The sequence below is a fragment of the Brachyistius frenatus genome, unplaced genomic scaffold (genome assembly GCF_029030835.1).
Source record: "Brachyistius frenatus isolate BFR_SWC_R1_liver_20210118 unplaced genomic scaffold, ASM2903083v1 Contig_193, whole genome shotgun sequence".
NCBI lineage: Eukaryota > Metazoa > Chordata > Actinopteri > Embiotocidae > Brachyistius > Brachyistius frenatus.
In genome coordinates, this window is record NW_027210792.1 from 522234 (window position 1) to 542596 (window position 20363).

A 20363-nucleotide genomic window follows, 5' to 3' on the forward strand; every position below is an offset into this window, starting at 1 on the left:
AGTGGAAAAGACAGCTACTGCCACAAATAGTAAAAGTCCTTCATGAATGAGGTTTGTTCTGTGCACTGATGTAATTGAATGGCTGCCGTTTGCAGTCATTGTGCACACTAATGATGCTGTAATTGTTTCCCTTCGTGCTGAATACTGATTTTTATTTTTTCTGGATTGGTCCCATTTAGCCCACGGATTATTATTTATGCATCTTATCTTTCGTGAAATGGTACATTCACCCACACTACACAAAAATGTACCTTCAGATTTTTTAGATTTTATGTGCGGTAAAAACTAATTTACAAAGGAAGATACCATAAAAGTGATGAGAAAGGAGAGAGGTTTGTTGTATTTTCTGGGAATTTATCCTTTAATCACGCAATATGTGTTAAAATGAAGATTTTAATCCCGTCTCATATATGTTGTTCCCTTCCCGTCTCCTTCTGTCCTCAGATGTTAACGAGTGCTTGAACCAAACCTTGTGTGGTCGTGGTAGGTGTGTCAACGCCGAGGGCTCCTATAGGTGCAACTGTTTCCAAGGTTACCAACTCTCCCCAGACAATGTCTGCCAAGGTAACTGTCAGTCAGAAGTCAGTCAGACATTATTAACGGCCCACATCAAAGTAAAAGCTCTGTGAATGGTTCTCCACAGTGTTTCTACAGAAGCTGTGCGGTACCATTGAAGGTGTATTAAAAAAAAATCTACAAAGAGTTAGTGGTTGTCTTTATTTTCTGAGGCCTCCCCCCGACCCGCCCCCTTCTGTATCTCCCCTCCAGATGTGGATGAGTGTGTGCTTCCGGGAGTCTGTCTCCACGGCCGCTGTGTCAATCTGGACGGCACCCACAAATGCACCTGTAACCATGGTTACCAAGTCACCTCAGATGACAAATCCTGTGAAGGTCTGCAAAGGATTATCTAGAGCTGTTGGGTGTAACTCCTCACTGCTTGTCCGCTCGTGGAGCTCTCTCGACAGCAGCATAATGTCTGCAAATTATTTCTTTTCGTTAGATGTCAACGAGTGCGCAACTGGTAATGCCTGCCCCGCGGGAATTTGCATCAACACTGCAGGTTCCTACACTTGCCAGAACTGCAGGCCTGGGTCTGGGCCATCTGCTGATGGACTGAGATGTGAAGGTACAAAATCGTCTGTCTGTCTAATGATTTACATTGAACTGCAGTTTGCAGGGACCCTGTAGATAGTGACGATTTGTCTGCACACAAATTTGTTCCGTTCGTTTCCAGATGTTGACGAGTGTGCCCAGGGTGACTTGTGTCTGGGTGGAGTGTGTGCCAACACGGAGGGATCCTACACTTGCACCAGATGTAAGGCTGGCTACAGAGTGTCTCAAGACCGCCAGAGGTGTGAAGGTAAATTCATTGTCCAGCTGTGCCTCTCACTCAGTAAGAATTAGTTTTGTTACGATGGTAAAAACTTACTCAACACGTCTGGGCAGTTTTTCAATTCACCATTAAATTCCCTTTGCTGTGCAAGCTGCACTCCTTCCACATATTATTCATTTTTGATCCCGATGTTCATGCATGTCTGTGCTGGTGTGCATGTGTTTCACCCAGATGTTGATGAGTGCCAGTCTCTGTCCACCTGTGCCAACGGGATCTGTCTAAACTCTGAAGGCTCTTACACCTGTGAGAACTGCCCCACGGGCTACAGAGTGTCGTATGACGGGGAACTTTGTGAAGGTTAGTTCACTCAACACTTCTCATCCAAAAGGACCACACGTATCTTAAAATCACAGAAACAACACTGGAGGTGAAAATACTTCTTCCCATTCATCATGAATTTGGATCATTCTTGGCTACAGAGATCTGATGTGAATGTCTAAGTGTGCTTATTGTTTCACAACAGATATTGATGAGTGCGCGCTGCCCACCACGTGCCCCCAGGGAACATGTACAAATACAGAGGCTTCCTTCACATGTGTCAGCTGTCAGCCGGGCTTCAGAGTCTCAGAGGATGGACAGCAGTGTGATGGTGAGGCTTTTGGCTCTGAATGTGCTTTGTTATGTTTGTATACCTGAGCTCAGGTGAGTGTAGTTTCTGCTTTCATATCAAACATGCCAGACCTTGCCTCTACACCTTAATTGAGGTTCCATTTGGCCGCTTTGTTCAGCAAGTCTCCCAGCTGGTTCAGGTTGGAGGTAAATAGCATCAGGTGTGACAGCTTGGAAACCAAAGTCTCTTCATCTGAGCCCAAAACTCCAAAATACTCCTAGACATCACATCATAGCTGGATCCTCTGCCTTTGGCACCACTCGTCTGATCCTTGCTCAACACAATGAGACACCAGCCTTCAAATAGAACAAGATGATGTCAGGCAAATGTTCTCTAGATAGCTCATCTGAAAGGACAAAGGTGTCGACATTTATAATTTCTAACCCCTGTGATTATCCATCTAACTGATTACAACTGGCAGGCTTTATTTATTTGAAGCCAGAGATGGTAATCTGTGCGATGATGTGTCCACGCATTTGTGTCCAGATGTGGATGAGTGCTTGGTGGGTAACTTGTGCCTGGGCCAGCTGTGCTTGAACACGGCGGGATCGTACAGCTGCAGGAGCTGCGAAGTCGGTTTCCAGCTGTCTGAGGACGGTCATGACTGTGAAGGTAAAGCTATAACTCTGTATTTCTCCCCCTGCTCACTATGGTTAGCATTGAACCAGGTACTAGACCACAGTAACAGAGGAATGTGTTAAGCCTTTACTGCACTCAGTAATTTGTCAGGACATGATTTATGAGATCAATGCAGTGTGATGGCTGCTTTGACGAATCCAAATCTGTCATGACTTCATGGGAAGCAGAAAAGAAATGATCACTTAAATGGACTCGAACGTGGCCTCAGTTAGTCATAAATACTGCGGTGTGTTTTTCGATGGGAGCGTGGCTGTAGCCTGAGAGGAAGATTCCCCCCACTGATATGTGTCTTTGCGCCGGGGAAAAGTTTCACAAAGTCCAAGTCAGCCTCTGATAGGATTTTAATGGATGTCTCCGATGCCATGAAAAATATTAAAGGCTTAATTTGAAATGAAGTCAACCACTCCCATGCTGTCCACGTACTGCAGCGGTTCTGCCCTGTTGAACTCAGTTCTGTTCACCCAAAGGCAAAACGGAGCTATCTCAATCACTTGACAATGGCTTGCACTATTTTCTTCTTTAGAAATACAATCTCAAGGAATTTGCAGTGATCACATAACAGTGAGCCAGTGACTGTTTGTAGATACAGTAATTATACGCCACCTGTAATAGCTTGCTGTTTTGGATTCGCTGACCGTCCCACATACTTATCTTTCCACCCTTTTTAATAAAACACTGTCAGTGCGATCTAATAAAGAGGGCTTTGCTTACTGTATGTTCGGCGGTACGTTAAGCTGAGTCACACTTTGCTATTAATAATATTCAACAGATAAGGCAGTGGAAGCACAGAATGTGGGCTCTTGGCTTAAAATACTAACCCATAGCTAACCTTTTCGTCTCCCTCTGGCTCTTAGACGTGGACGAGTGCCAGACTCCAGGTGTTTGCCCCACGGGCGTGTGCACCAACACAGACGGCTCCTTCTCCTGCATGGCCTGTGACCCGGGCTTCACGGTGGCACCCAACGGGCTCTCATGTGAAGGTACGGTACAGCGGGCGGCTTACTGCGGTCACCAAAATTTATGATCTCTATGCAATCATTTTCCAAGTCATCTGTTGCAGCGCAGTAAGATCTGCGATGGTAAGTCATTCCTCACCGCTGCAGATGATGCATGACTCTTTTTGACATGCTCACTGTGGTCTGGAAGCGCTTCATCTAATGACAACACTCGAAGTGAGGCCCAGTGATTAACAGCTGGTGTGAATGTGTCACACCGGTGACGTCTGTGTCGTGTGTCAATTCAGATGTGAATGAATGCGAGGACGCCAGCATGTGTCTGGGCGGCCAGTGCACCAACACCGCCGGCTCCTACAGCTGCTCCTATCCCTCTGGTCTGGAGCTGGTGGACGGGACGTCCTGCAGAGGTACGCACACACGTGCACTGTGGATGAAATATACCATCAGTGGTTCACTGTTCCTCGTGGCCTACCTCATGTTGGAATATTGTCAGACAATTGTCAGTGTATATTTGTGCTTTCATGTGACAGATATGAACGAGTGTTTAACCGGCGTGGGGATCTGTGGAGGAGGAGACTGCCTGAACAATGAGGGCTCCTACTCCCGCATCTGTTCTAATGGATATACCACCATCGAAGGCAGGAGCGGCTGCCAAGGTACAGAACAGTAACACACTGCAGCAAGACAACTAACAGCAACGGGAAATCATTATTCAGATGATTTTATGGCCCCTCTGTACCGGGGTGTGGCGGACTCACAATTGGAGCAAGTTGCGAATAATGTAGTAATGTTTTTTAGGACATGTTGCTCAAATAATTTTACAGTAACCTTGTTAGCTTGCACAAGTCCCTTCGTTCAGTGCAGGCAGGCTGTTCTCACCATACTGTACTGGGTGCTGAGGTCAAGCCTGGGACCCCTGGCATGGGTGCTCAGGCCGGCCTTTCTGTGTAATGGACCATGGCCTCATCAACTGTTTTAGCTCACTCTCTCTCAGCTCGGACATCAGTTTGATGTTATTCCAGCCGCACCCAGTGACCCACTGGTCATAGCGATGGGGGGAAAAAAATGTAGCTTGATCATCAACAAAGGAGGACTTCTCAACAAACTGGAGCGTTTACTGTAAAAATACATGGAATTACTCTGGTGAGGTTGTCAGGATTGGGTCAGTGTTGTTTCTGGTGGGTCTGGCTAGTAAGAGGTGAGGTTAAGTAAACAGTGGGATGTCTGGCAGTGAAATTTTCTGTCATGATACGAGGCAGGTAGATTCAATCTTAAGGTCGACGCTGGCACCGTCCCGTAATGGGCATTTTTTACTGGAGAAAACTCGGGTCAGTCCTTGAGCAGGGACATTGTTCCAGGCCTTGCAGCACTTGAAGATATCGTCCACAGACTCTGAGCAAACTGCCCAGCCTGCATCAGGTACTTTGGCTGCCCGCCACAGCAAATACTTGGCTCTAATTGTCCTATAAATCAGCAGTTGTCATATATTTTCTTGCAGTCTGCCATTGTGTGTACAGTGCTGACACAATGAAAGCCAGACCCCTCTGACATGAGCCTGCGAGGGGAGGTGAAGGGAGGATGAGGGTCTGAGAGGTTGTGGGAATGAGAGATGGTTTTAGTCAGGTGAGGCCAAAACAATGCTTGGCTTTGACCAGAGCAGTCTTTCAGCAAAAAGCAGAACATGTGTAATAAAGACTGTCAGCAGATCGTCTAATCCAGACCAACAGGTTGAGCCGTAGACTTGATGTGCCTTTCAATAAGGCTCTAAAGCCCTTGACTTTACTCCAGAACGATCCAGTCATTGCATATTTATGTGTTTACTCAAAGTCTGGAGAATTCTTTCTCTTTTTTTCTCGATCTTTACAAATGGATGTTTACCTCAGAGAGGTTCATCTGATTATCAAAGGTTGGAAAAGGAAGATTTTTCCTCAGTGATGAATTTCCCCTCTTCCCCCACCTTTTACTTCAGGGCCAAGTGTACCTTACGAGTTATGTTGTAATGCTGCAATTATCCACCCATCTACATCTAATCAAGCATGTAGCACTCATTATTAATTTTTGCGAGTCTGAGGGAAATGTCCTCAGCCTGAAAAGCTGAAGTTATTATTTTTTTCTCCTTTGCTTCCTGTTTGCCAGTATAACGCTAACTGATCCAAAGGCCTAATGCATCTTGTGGTCAGACAAGCGTCTGATTGCACTTTTTTTGTGATACAAAAAAGAAGGAGTGGTGCTCCCCGAGGGCTTAATGAAGACAGATGATATATAATGTGTGGATTTCTAGCGATAACCAAACTGGACTCACCCTTTCTCTTCTCATCTCTCTTAATTTGTCTGTCCACCTTAGACGTGGATGAATGCAGTAAAGACAATGTGTGCAACCAGGGACAGTGTGTCAATACTGATGGCTCCTTCTTATGCTTGTGTGAGGCCGGCTTCAAGTTCAACACCGACACGGCTGATTGTGAAGGTAAGACGGAAAGACACCGTTATGACGTCCACTTGTGTATGTCATGGAAGTTATTGGCTGAGGTTTCTTCCCTCGGCGTGAACCAACATTTCAGCATTAGCAGTTTGATCGTCACGCTACATTAAGGCTCACCCGGTATAGCCCAGTTGGCTATGATTGATTATCTATAGCGTGTGAGGAGTGGGGCTCCAGTCAAAGTGACCAAGCCTGGCTTAGAGGCTTTCCTCCATGGTCTCAGGACTGAGGGGTGCCTGGATTATGTGGCTGGAGCCCTGAACTCCCTCTCCCCTGAGGGAAGTATGAATGACCCCATTGTGAGCAGGAGGTGTTTCTCCCTCTGGAACATCTCCCTTTAGCTCCTTCACAAGTTCTTTGGTTGCTGTGATAATATTGTTCTTGGCCATTCCTGTTGCCTGCTGCGTTTACTGAGGACAGCTACACCGCAGGCCTCCTGGCCGACTCCTGCTCTACAGCCATTACACTGGAAGCAGAGGAGCAGCGGAGGGAGTATGAGTCTGTGCGCTGGGGTGCATGCGTGTGTGTTACTGTCTGATTGCACATGTGGTTGTGTTTGCGCCTCTGTTTAGTTGTCAGTTACTAACCAACATCTGTCTCCTTCTCTGTCTCGGTTCAGACCAGAATGAGTGCAAAGAGTTTGGAAGCTCGGTGTGTGGTACCTGGCGCTGCGAGAACACCATCGGCTCATACCGGTGCTTCATGCGTTGTCAGCCGGGCCTTGAGGGAGAACTCAACACAGACTGCGGTGAGTAATCAAACCAGGTATAGGTCTAGCACACACATTGTAAGGAGCTCCCTTTTTTTTCAATCCATGTACTGTTAAAGATATTAGTTAAAATTTAGTTAAAGATAGAGCATGGCCTCAAATCAACTCCACAGGTCCCCCCCCCCTCCATGCCTAACTAATAATGATATCAGTTTTTCATGCAGGCACAAAGATGCTGATGTGAATCTAAAGCTATCAAGTCCTCTGTATCTTCCCGCACAAAAGGCCATGGGGGAGATGATGAGAAATGGCCCATGAAATTGGGGCCTTTCAGAGACAAGAGTGCACAGTCATTGGAAGCAGAGTGTGAGACCAGAAACTGATTATAGTCTCATCCTCCTGGCGACGGAGCTAATGGAACACCTCTGGCAGAGACACAACGAGGAACCTGATCACTGCTGTCCTTTTAAGAAAAGATAGGATTGTGAGGCGAGCTTATCTCTCCGTCCCCCCCTGTGGAGGAGCCTGTTCGCCTGACAAAGCTGGTTGGGTTTGTGCATGCTACATATGTGCACACAGCTGGCCAACAACAACAGGCACATCTCTATGACCTCCAGAATGCATGAAGATTTGTGTGTTTACTGGCAGGACCAAACACCGAGGGCTTGAGATATCAAAGTGGCCCGTTGCGCAACAATATGAGTTTATTACCCTTTATTTTGTAGTGTGGTATTGTTTGTCTTTGTTGCTCTCATAGCACCATAAAAAAATAAACTGGGTTTATGAGTACTCTGAGCGACAAAACCAAAGAGGCCAAATATTTTCCTCGTATTAAGACGGGATCCAAACAGTCACCGGAGAGTGACGAGCGGCGAAGGGAAAGTAGGCTGTGAACATCAGAACTGAATGATGCATCGGACTGCAGATGGAAGCTGTGGCTGTTTCAGGGGGATTGTGTGTGTATGGGAGTGTGTGTGTGTGTGTGTGTGTGTGTGTGTGTGTGTGTGTGTGTGTGTGTGTGTGTGTGTGTGTGTGTGTGTGTGTGTGTGTGTGTGTGTGTGTGTGTGTGTGTGTGTGTGTGTGTGTGTGAGATTGAGATTGAGATTGAGATTGAAACGTTTCTGGAGACACAGCGCAGCTTCACACGTTCTCATGACCCTGAGTTTTTATTGGACGATCAACAAGGGAGAATACGATCAGTGACAGATCGTACCTCCGCCCCCTCCATCGCCCTGATCCCGACAATGTGTGGCTGCCTCCTTACGGCACTTTATGATGTTGTCTGTCTGGCAGCGGTCTGGAGTGCGATAAGGCCTGATTGAAACCAGCTGCTCACCTCCACTCTTGATGTCAGAGTCACAACACTGCTAAGCAGCTCATATAGGTTCAATAGTGCTGATGGCTGAGTGATTTATGTATACACTGTCGTACGGGCCAAGGACTTCCGCTGCTATGTCTTATGCTGTAATACAAGTTTTTACCTGATGAGTACTGCAGGAATCTTTAGTTGGGCCTTGATTGGAAAATCTTCACGTTGTCCCCTATGGTGCCACAAAACTCCAAGCTATGACCATCGCTTTCCCGTTGCTATGTTGTGACGCTGTCCGTGTTTTCACCAGACCCTACAACAAACACTCACACAGCTCAGCATTGACTCACAGACCCAGCTTTGACAACCAAGCCCTCTTACCCAGAGAAGCCCAACACCACACACAATAGTGGCTTGTTTCACCTCACGATGGGAAGTTGTGGGAGATGCTGCCGTCACCTCAATAAAAAAGTCAGAGGAGGGAGCTCAGTTACTTCGGGGCATTTTTGTCTGCTTGTAAAAATCATCAAATATTTAAGAAGAGACCAGACGCTGTAATTTGCAGTTTTTCTGAGGGGCGTTGTTTTATTTTTACTCGCCGGCCTTCGAAGGGGCAGCGGTTGTCGTTGGCTCCGCTCACTGCGCTCATTTAAATTTAGAGGCCATGACACAAAAGGGAAAAACAGAGTTTTTCCCCCCGCAAACGTCACCCGCAACTGTGCTGTAAGGGTTGAACTCAAACCTACCATGATGCATAGGGTTTGTACGTATGTCTTCGTGCATGTGTGTATTTGCAGGTCATTGTTTTTAGCTTTAATTGACCATCATGCTCATAAATTCCCCCCGAGTTAAGCCTTGTCTTTAATAAGCCTTGCCGAGGGGCGGAAATTGTCTGCGGTCTCATGCCAACCTCCCACCCCTGTAAACGTATAGAAATTTGAAGACTTTACCATGTGTGCGATCCCTCGTACTTAAACATATGTACGTTTTGTTTTTTTCTTCTTCTTAGAACTACAGACATGATATGACAGGCTGTCCCCCCACTGTAGTTAACCCAGGTCAGGTTGTAGATCTAATGTCAGATAAAGCCCACAAACATGCTTCCTTGAAAACAAACACCTTACTTCAACCTTGCCCAGTCGTGTGTGAAATAAACGTCTGCATATGGGACCAATCAGATGAGGGGTTGCCCCGAGAATATGGGAGAAGTGTTGGCTGCGGAGGGTGAGCCAACAGTTACTAACTCCTATATTCCCGTTGCCTACCATGTGCTCCAGATTAACACATGCATAAGACACCAACTCCTAACCCCCATCCATACCCCAAATCACAGCATCGCCGGATCCAGGAAGTAGTTCCTCCTGGGTCAGACCATTAGGATAGGTGCTTACTGGGCCTGTGTTACCCCTTAACCTCGGCATCTCCCATCTCACGCTGAACTTCTCACCCTCCTCATTTCCTCCCTCAGGGCAATTTACAGCGCCGAATGGGTCCTAACGTAGCGGATTATTACATGGAAAGAAAGGCAACCCAGCATCCTGCTGGTGTGAGACGAGCTCTTGGTGGAGTTATCTCATTTTGTGTTATTCATTTTTTCCCACCAGCGATTAGCGCTGCGATTAGCCTCGCTGACTCAACGTGGACGACAGATAGAAATGTCTGGTCATGTAATGCTGTCACTCACACCGTTGCAGATGCACAGAACAGCAGAAGTCTTTAAAATAGTTTTGGACTGGATGCTCTCCTTCCTCCCAGGGATGGTACTGTGATTATGTCTCATCACAACATGTGGTTTCGCAGCAGATTTTGTTCCACGTTATACATGAGTGAAAAGCTGCCTTCAGACACTGATTATTTCGAATATTAGCAGAGCGCTTTCATCGCCTTCCTCCCAGACATCCCAGCTGGCCGCCGCTGTCATTCCAACATTCCTAACTCCACTTAAGCTCTTCACACTCGTGGAAACGTCCTTAAACTCCGACATACGATACTTTTCAAATTACTCGGAGGATATTTTCCATCAACCTTTGGATTGTTCTTCTCGAAAATGTATTTTTCTCAATTACACAGAATTTATTAAAGTGTCCAAAAAACTTCACCACTTCTGCATCGGTTTGCAGTCTGCATCTCATGCCACAGCTGCAAAATGCAAATCCGGTGGGTTGGCGGTTTTCAGTATGTGTCCATCTATTCTCCCGCTGTCTTCCTGCAGCCATTTGAGCCCACAAGTCTATTCTAGCAATTTTGGTCCTTTTCAGCATTTCCTGTGAAAGGTTTTACAAACAACAAAGACAATTCTGTGTCTGTCGTTTTATTAGCTTGTGGGAGCCCCCCTGTCTCTGACCCCAGAGGCGTGTTGGAGAGGTCAGGACAGGAACACTGACAGTGGCCTCGTCCCTTAGTGAGCCTCACACAGCAGTCGTCTGCGTTGGAAGAGGAGACGTGGCCAAATCTGCTGCTCAAATCAAAGTGGTTGTTGTTCCACCGGTCACTTTCTTCCTTTCTTCCATCGATAAAGCCTTTATGAGGGTTCAGAGGCAAAATAAAACAAGCTCAGTGAATGAATCAGTTTGTTATAAATGTCCAAGGGGCCACTGGACTCGACACCTTTCTTCACTGGATTTAAGAGCAGAGTGTTTAGTGGAACTGATCAAAATGTAATTTAAACAATCAGCTTGTCGTTATTTCTTTTTCTTTTTTTCCTCATCATTTGCAATAGGTCTTCCTGTTTTTCTGGAGTTGTTACTGTTAGTCATGGAAACTTTGAGTGGAATGCTCATGGAGGGTTGTTATGAAACTGAAAAGTCAACAAAAATCAAATTATGCTTATGATAAAACAGACATAGTGGAGTGTCCTGTAATTTCATCAGTATTGTTCATATCAGTTAAGAGGTCCGTCGGTCATAATGTTCCCAACTTAATGCCTCACAGAAATTATACAAGCACTGACATAACTCACTGGCTTTGTTTTTTTTATTTTGAACTGCAAAGAGCTGCCACGGCATGAAACAAGTTACCTTTAAATTAATATAAAAATGTTGCTGGAACGAACCGAGATTGAAATTGATTGGTAAAAGCCATTTTGTTTGGATGTTCTTGCTCTTTAGAATGAAAGTGTCGACTAAAATATCTTGTTTACTTGAACTGAGAATTGGCTAATAGAGGTTATGTTACTCGTGAAGAAACCAGCGGCCAGCCAAACTGATCCGAGAGCAAATTCACGTGACCAAAGTGTGATCATTAAACTCTCAAATTGGTTTTTAAACAATTATAATCAGCCCTGCCCTCGTGCAGTATCGGCCTTTGGCCTCTCTGCTATCCTGGAGGTGCCAAGAAATACGAAATCTTGTATGTAAGAAATTGCTAACAAATGTTGCCTTTAAACAGCGACTGGTAGAGAATCAGCAGGTCTGTCCCAAGGTCCAGCGTGAACAGCCTCAACCAGCCTCCTTCACACTGACATGGAGCATGCAGTATAGTCCTCTCATGGATTCAATCAAACTCGTTTTATGATTTTCGGCCACTCAAAGAAGAAATTACTGTAGATCTGCCAGAGTTGATCCCTGACTTCTATTTAACAATAAAGCCTTGTGCTTTCAAATCATTCATAGTACTATTGTTGTCAGAGAAGGCCTTTAAGCAGATTCATTGATCAGGATGGAAACGCCGTCCTGCCAGAAAATGTCTCCATTTTTCCCTTGCTGCTTGTAAAGTGTCTGCATGAATACTGAATATTGGCAGTATGGTGTAAACTCATCCATCACTTCTCCCACCACCGACACAAACAAAGAACATTCACTTGCAGCTCTGCAGATCCACACCACACTCACAAACATCGTGTTGATGCAGAGAGAAAGTCGGCCTGAATTCTTTAGCACACAGCAACGTTTGAAAGCCCTCTTAATGAATTGTCTAATCTGTACACTGTTTCTGACATGTTATGATGGCAGGCCGTTCTGTTGTTATTGTACACTCAGAATGGTAGTGGTGTTTATTTTGGAAGAGCAGCGCTGTGTTTGCGGAGGAACTGTTTGAAAGTGTTGTGCAGACTGACACTGTAAATATTAATGTTGCGCTCACCTCTCACCTTGCAGATATTGATGAGTGCGACAATGAAACCATCTGTGGGAACCACGGCTTCTGCGAGAACACAGACGGCTCCTTCCGCTGCCAGTGTGACCAAGGCTACGCCAACCCACCCGGAGACATGACCACATGTGCCGGTGTGTAACTTCTGTAGATTGCTGCTCACGATGATTGGTGATACTCAATGTTGTTGTTTTTTTCTTTAAACAACCAAATCTAACAGTGAATGGAGCCAACACCTGATAAAGCTCATTCCGCTGTAGTTTTTTTTCTAACAAATTGTATATATACTGTATATCCTGCTGCCCTAAACAGTGGTGATGATATTTCATAGCACAAGGACCACTCGCCTGCTGATTATTTATCTTTAACGTGTATATTTACTTAGCTGAACATGCAGCAATGGTTTATTGTAGTCAAAGCAACCATAGCCGACCTGCTTGGGGACTCCTGTATGGTTCCCAGGTGTTTTAAATGTTTCTCAGGCTAAAACAAAAACAGAACATAATTCTAGATTCCCTCTTATCTATAATTGTCAAGCTCTTATTTTCTACCTTTCCAGCCTTGTACACTTATGGTTTTGAGTGATATCTATTTTATGTTTGCTACATTCATTCATCTTTATTGCATGTTTTATTTCAAATATATTTCATTTCTAGCAGTCACTTTCACCTATTTAATTTGACTGCTTTATTCTCAAAACACATGCTGGGAAATATGAGGGCACGAGCCTTGAGAAAATGATATCCACCGGGAAAAATCACAGTTATGTTTCTCTGCAGCACATACGTCTACTACGCCAGCAAGTTAGAAAGCATGAGACATTGATCCATTTTCAAGTTCCTGACACACCACCATAAAACTCTGATGAGCCTGTTTGCACCATAACGTCAGTGTTTGTGAAGCCAAAGCATGACACAGACTCTGCTGTTGTCACATTTTTATTTTCAACAATGGAAATTCAAGAAAAACAAAATCATAAAAAAATGTACGCACAAGTGTGTACAAGATTACAGCTGCCAGCGCCACCGGTCCTAAATACTTACAGCTGCACTTATTGTGTATTAGTGTGCACCTGAATATAGTCCAAAGCACATGCACTATTTATAGCTGTTTGGTTAGTGTTTGATAAAAACTACAGTGCCCAGCTGTTTAAAGTTAAAATTATTCTGCCTTTTTTTGAAGAAGAAAATCTATATTCACAGCCCCTTGGTGAAGATGTACATCTCCAGTAGGAACCAAAAGACATGAGACAGCGAGGCACAAACAGGGAAGGAAAAATCTGTATAAGAGACGGAGTAAAATACTTCTTTTTAAGACTTATAATTGTGTACATTTGACACAAGTGTTCACTCAGCTGCTCACAAATATAAAAGCTCAAAGCAATAATATTACAGAGCTGAAGTTTGTTCCAAAATTGTATTTTAATCATCTGGAAGACATGTTTTCTCTTTATAGAAAATTAATGAAATTCACAAATGTGTGAAACTACATAAAGAAGTGCCTAAAATACTTTTTTCTTTTCAAGTTGAATACGAAGGAGCTCTTCCAATGAGCACATGATAAAGATGATATTTTGTGCGAAGTTGCCCGGACCTTGCCGAGGCATGCCTGCGTGTACGTGCCTGATCCTTTACTGACCTCACGCCCTCCTCTCCTGCCTCCCTCAGACGTGAACGAGTGCGAGATGAGCTTGGCGCTGTGCGGGGAGGCCCTGTGTGAGAACTTCGATGGCAGCTTCCTGTGCATCTGCCCCAACGACAATGAGGAATTTGATCCCATCACCAGCCAGTGCCGCTCCATGGGTAATAGAGCAGGACTAGCGCTCACAGTGACTCGCAGGACTTAATTCTCCATCCCATCGTTGGGAGACGGAGTTATCCCTGATTTAATGAGCCGTCTCTCATTATCCAAACAAGGGTGACGAGGTGGACATGGCTTACTCCACGTCTCTTCGAGTATCTTTTTGACCTGTCTGTTTCCATTTGTTTTGCAGGCTGAGGTTATGGTTGGGTGGGTTGCCTGCAAAAAATGTGATTTAGCCAAATTTCTCAGACAAATGATGAAGTAACTCCTCCAGTAGAGCCAAGCAAATGCCCTGAGGCCCTCGTTACTGTAAACCCATTTCCCCACCAAGACAAACAAGGTTAAGGTGTAGCTATTGGCAATTAGAGCTAAAGACACATTGCTTTCTTGCGAGCTGAAATGATCTAAGGTGCAGAGATTACAGATATGCAACATAGTGCAATTTTCAGAATGACAGAACAAGCCCTTTGAGTCATGGAAATACCATCACATATCCAGCATGATAGGCTTATGAGTACAAGAATTGGGTGTATTTACATTATTAAGCGGCGCGCCCTCAGCGGGGATGTTTTTTCTTCTGCCTGGGCACTAAACCCCAGTTATGCCTTTGTGTACCTTTTTGCCACATTCCGCTGTTTGCTTTCGACGTGTGCTAATCAATCATGTGAGGCTGAATGGTGTGTTGACTCACATGCCAGTGTTTCCATTTGGCTAAGCCAGCAGCTTAAGGGTGAAATGCCTGAGCCCATGCCTTTGGACAAATGAGCAGGCTCAGCAGTGACAGGCGAGGGTAATGCACTACCTGCTGGAGGCATGTGGACACACTCCGACGGATGGAGAGCCCGGCAGACACCGTTTCGACGCCATTACTGATGTATACGAGTGATAAGTGTAGGATCTTCTGTAACTTTACCTACTGGGAAACCTCAATAGCGAGATTTGAAGCGCTGTCAGTGAGCCTTTTGCCCTCCTGAACACCCAAATCCCAACCGAAATCCACAGGTGCTTTGACCTCTGACCTCTTTTCTGGCCTTAAATAAACCCGCTGTCTTTGTTCTTCTACAGCTGAGGTCGACGCCAAACCCGTCCCTCCGTCCGCTCCGTCAGCTGAGGAGAGGAAGGAGTGTTACTATAACTTGAATGACGCGAACTTCTGCGACAATGTTTTGTCTCGCAACACCACCAAGCAGGAGTGCTGCTGCACGGTTGGTGCAGGCTGGGGCGACAACTGTGAGATCCACGCCTGTCCTGTCCCGGGAAAAGGTACGACGAGGGCCCGATCATCCGCATCAACAGAATCAAGACGAAGTGCATGTTAGAAAATGAGATCAGTCTTTTAGCATCTGTTCTGTAAGTAATGAATGCATTTCTTTTTATTTTCCAGATGATTATAACCAGTTGTGCCCTCGTGGCAGTGGATTATTACCCTTGCCTGTTTCCTCTGCACAAAGTCTGGGAGAACAACGGTTTTACATAGGTACACACTCCCGCTCATAAATACGAACTTATTTTATAGATATCCCTGAGTTTTTATAGCTTCCATTCGCACAAAACTTTACATTGGCACGGGAAGGTGGAACGTCAGACCCTGTTTTATTTCATTTTTAATTTTACTTTGAAAGTCACACAGACTGACATAATCTCTCACCACGTTTACGAGCCGTTGCTTAATGGGATACCTGCCTTTCAAATACAGTGCATCCGGAAAGTATTCACAGCGCTTCACTTTTTCCAAATTTTGTTATATTACAGCTTTATTCCAAAATGGATTAAATTCATTTTTTCCCTCAAAATTCTACACACAATACCCCATAATGACAATGTGAAATACATTTTTTTTGACATTTTTGCAAATCTATTAAAAATCAAAAACGAAAAAAAATCACACGTACATAAGTATTCACAGCCTTTGCCATTACACTCAACATTGAGCTCAGGTGCATCCTGTTTCCACTGATCATCCTTGAGATGCTTCTACAACTTGATTGGAGTCCACCTGTGGTAAATTCAGTTGATTGGACATGATTTGGAAAGACACACACCGTCTATATAAGGTCCCACAGTTGACAGTGCAGGTCAGAGCACAAACCAAGCCATGAAGTCCAAGGAATTGTCTGTAGACCTCCGAGACAGGATTGTATCGAGGCACAGATCTGGGGAAGGGTACAGAAACGTTTCTGCAGCATTGAAGGTCCCAATGAGCACAGTGGCCTCCATCATCCGTAAATGGAAGAAGTTTGAACCACCAGGACTCTTCCTAGAGTCGGCCGCCCGGCCAAACTGAGCAATCGGGGGAGAAGGGCCTTAGTCGGGGAGGTGACCAAGAACCCGATGGTCACTCTGACAGAGCTCCAACGTTGCTCTGTGAAGAGAGGAGAACCTTCCAGAAGGACAACCATCTCTGCAGCACTCCACCAAGCAGGCCTGTATGGTAGAGTGACCAGACGGAAGCCACTCCTCAGTAAAAGGCTCATGACAGCCCACCTGGAGTTTACCAAAAGGCACCTGAAGGACTGTCAGACCATGAGAAACAAAATTCTCTGGTCTGATGAAACAAAGATTGAACTATTTGGCCTGAATGCCAAGCGTCATGTCTGGAGGAAACCAGGCACCGCTCATCACCTGGCCAATACCATCTCTACGGTGAAGCATGGTGGTGGCAACATCATGCTGTGGGGATGTTTTTCAGCAGCAGAAACTGGGAGGCTAGTCAGGATGGAGGGAAAGATGAATGCAGCAATGTACAGAGACATCCTTGATGAAAACCTTCTCCAGAGCGCTCTGGAGCTCAGACTGGGATGAAGGTTCATCTTCCAACAGGACAACGACCCGAAGCACACAGCCAAGATAACAAAGGAGTGTCTTCAGGACAACTCTGTGAATGTCCTTGAGTGGCCCAGCCAGAGCCCAGACTTGAACCCGATTGAACATCTCTGGAGAGATCTGAAAATGGCTGTGCACCGACGCTCCCCATCCAACCTGATGGAGCTTGAGAGGTCCTGCAAAGAAGAATGGGAGAAACTGCCCAAGGATAGGTGTGCCAAGCTTGTAGCATCATACTCAAAAAGACCTGAGGCTGTAATTTCTGCCAAAGGTGCTTCAACAAAGTATTACGCAAAGGCTGTGAATATTTATGTACGTGTTATATTTTCGTTCTTTATTTTTAATAGATTTGCAAAAATTTTAAACAAACTATTTTCACTTTGTCATTATGGGGTATTGCGTGTAGAATTTTGAGGAAAAAAATGAATTTAATCCATTTTGAAATAAGGCTGTAACATAACAAAATGTGTAAAAAGTGAAGCGCTGTGAATACTTTCCGGATGCACTGTATGACTAATTACTGTAGTGTGCCCTGTTCAGTTTTGACACTTGTTATTTTTCATCCTCCTTCTGTCATGTCAAGGTGTGACTCTGTCTCTCTCCCCTCAGATGCAGACGAGTGTGAGATGTTTGGACCCGACATTTGTAAAAATGGACAGTGTTCAAACCGCTTTTCTGCCTATACCTGCTACTGTCGCTCCGGCTTCTACTACGACAACATCCGGCTCGAGTGTGTCGGTAAGAAATGTCATCAATTTTTATTTGTTTTATACTCCAGCAAGCCTCCATTTTATACAGAAAATCTGAATTAGTGCCATATAATCAAAAACTAATCAAATCATGGTCTACCTACCATGATTAATTATACGAATGAGTTCAAATGTAATGAATTCTAAACTGATGATTGGTTTCTGTTTGTTACTTATTTTTAGATTATGATGAGTGTGTATTTGGAAATATCTGCGAGGATGGAACGTGTGTGAACACAGCCGGGTCTTTCAACTGTTTCTGCAGTCATCCATTAGTCCTGGACAGCACACGGAAGCGCTGCATTGGCCTCAACACCACAGAAGGTTTGACAAAACACACTCGCAAATGTTTTCATATTTTGTTCTTCCCTGGATGTTCAGAAAAAGCCTTTTAGGTCATTTAGATAGATGAATCATTAGTTGGATGTTTTTTTCTTCTCATTCTGTCTTTGCAGAACCTGTCGAGTCTGATCACGATGTGCACATGGATATTTGCTGGCAGCAACTCGAGGGGGACAGCATGTGTGCGGAGCCCCTTCAGGGACGCAGAACTACATACACTGAATGTTGCTGTCTGTATGGCATCGCCTGGAGTGGACAGTGTGCCTTCTGTCCTAGAAGAGACTCCGGTGAGAGCACAAGACACTGATTGATCTATTTATTGCAATGAAATCAATTAATAGCCCACAATGACAATATAATGTATTTTATAAATGAATCATGTGTGCTGCTGTGTATAGATGACTACGCAGTAATGTGCAACCTGCCCCGGAGAGATAGCCTGCGAGAGCGGGTAGGGTACGAGTACGGCCCGGAGGGGCCAGACGATCCCGCAGAGCCTTTTGTTCCTCCGTACTGGGATAGTTATGGCGGAGCTGCGGGCCCCTTCGACATCCCAGAGAACGTCCCTCTCTTTAACGATAACGACTACAGCGTTCAACAGCCACCCGTCCGTGTCCCGATCCCACGACCCCGAGAGCAACAGCCACAACCGGTGGATTCCTACGCTGGTGGGTAAACACGTTCAGCTGTAGCTTAATATTCAATTAGCTTAGTATCTCAGTAAATGTCTGTTTTCACATAGATGTAATTATCATGAATATAAGCCATACAATTGAATTAATATAAAGCTGTAAAAGCTTGAAAAACATCAGACGGTTCTTAATAGCAGCTCTTCATCTGCCATACAAGTCAGTTAAGGACCAACAAATGCACTAATTTATGATATCTGTTGATTTTTAAAAAAAAAAAATTAATGCATGAACAAACAAAATTACAACAATATTTGAAATGTCTGTTTGGCACATGGTTGTCTTTATGTATTTTTACTTCAAAAGTCATGTAACATGTAATTTGCCATCCTGATATCTTAACAACAGAATGACGTGTTGTTTTAGTAAAAAATTGTATCCCAAGATTTGTTTGCTTACACATTTCAATCAGTCCAATCAGAGCGCTATGAAGGCTTTGAGGGTCTCCGAGCGGAGGAATGTGGAGTCCTGAATGGCTGTGAAAATGGCCGATGCGTTCGTGTGCGAGAGGGCTACACCTGTGACTGCTTCGACGGTTACGAGCTTGACTTGGACAAGATGGCCTGCATAGGTGGGTTTTTTGTTTCCCCCTAGCATCTTTTCAAATCTTTTTCTATAGACCACCCACATTTAGACTTTATATTCCAAGTATAACATGTTCAGGGACTTCTTTGAATCAATAGGGGAATCATTCACTTCATGTAATCTTGTTTCAAAATGTGGTGTTGATCTTGAAAGTGAACCGCAGTGACCTCTCCCTTCAGGTTTAAGCCTTTTGGAGCCAGCTCTTAGATTAATTTGAGCATAATAACTCTTCATGCTGTATATCATTGAGCTCAAGGAGAAGCTTTGAATTGAACAACCTTGCATTAAGTTGTGTTTTATGGGAAACTAATGAGAGCAATGTACTCCTCAAAAGCATTGCATGTTACCCTTTGGTCTGAAATTCCCAAGTCGCACACTGCCAAGAGTGAGGAGGCCTTGAATCTCAGCCACTCGTGTATCACATGAGATATTATATCTTTTAAATGCACTTTGTTTGCTTTGTAAGAAAGCGAGACTGTCTTGTTGTAATGAAATGCCATGATTACAGTGTTCTGTCTGCATACGAGCTTATCGGTTTCAAGGCCAGCCGTTTTCCCGAGGAAAGTGATTGAACACTATGGAAACATGTGGGAGCTGCGCAACTCATGCCATGCCTCCTTTTATAAATATCACCACGAGCATTTCCCCTGCAGAACATGACATAAACAGAAAGAGGGTCATTTGAGATTGACTGCTGTGAAATGACAATCAGACCTCCCGCGCTGAAGAAGGGAAAGAACAACCTATTGAAGGCCAAAGGGAAACATAATCCAACTCATTGTTAATTTTACCATCATTCTGAACTGTTCAGTGCTCAACATGGCTGGGAATTCAAGTTCAGATCCTGTCCAGCTGACACGCAACACGACGGCATGTTTGATTAAAGATATACAAGATGAGCTGTTACGCAACAAATCATTACGTGGAATGAAAGCCTTGAACCTCCAAATGTGAACTTTTATGGAACCAATTAAAACACTCTTGCTTGATGCTCACAATACTTTATGTTTGAAAATGATCTCACCTTTCACCACATCACACCTACAGCTACCAAATAGTATGTTGGTCAAATCAGCTTTAGTCCGACCAACACTCCCCAATATTCAATTAACTACAATGTAAGACAAAGACATGCAGCAAATTCTCACATTTAAAAAGCGGGAATCAGACAATGTTTGCAGTTTT

General features: G+C 44.6%; 1 protein-coding gene across 1 annotated transcript in view; it reads left to right on the forward strand.

Annotated features, from left to right (window-relative positions):
• LOC138632740 (latent-transforming growth factor beta-binding protein 2-like) overlaps positions 1–20363 on the forward strand; it is an 80805-nt gene that overhangs the window by 57669 nt on the left and 2773 nt on the right. Inside the window, exons 20-40 of the mRNA XM_069718527.1 lie at positions 445–564; positions 769–891; positions 1001–1126; positions 1235–1360; positions 1565–1690; positions 1857–1982; positions 2490–2615; positions 3497–3622; positions 3886–4005; positions 4129–4254; positions 5943–6065; positions 6700–6828; positions 12193–12321; positions 13855–13989; positions 15056–15253; positions 15375–15467; positions 17423–17551; positions 17746–17886; positions 18018–18191; positions 18303–18572; positions 19006–19164. Of these exons, the coding sequence (XP_069574628.1) occupies positions 445–564; positions 769–891; positions 1001–1126; positions 1235–1360; positions 1565–1690; positions 1857–1982; positions 2490–2615; positions 3497–3622; positions 3886–4005; positions 4129–4254; positions 5943–6065; positions 6700–6828; positions 12193–12321; positions 13855–13989; positions 15056–15253; positions 15375–15467; positions 17423–17551; positions 17746–17886; positions 18018–18191; positions 18303–18572; positions 19006–19164 (2925 nt within the window). The remainder of the gene's footprint in view (positions 1–444; positions 565–768; positions 892–1000; positions 1127–1234; positions 1361–1564; positions 1691–1856; positions 1983–2489; positions 2616–3496; positions 3623–3885; positions 4006–4128; positions 4255–5942; positions 6066–6699; positions 6829–12192; positions 12322–13854; positions 13990–15055; positions 15254–15374; positions 15468–17422; positions 17552–17745; positions 17887–18017; positions 18192–18302; positions 18573–19005; positions 19165–20363) is intronic.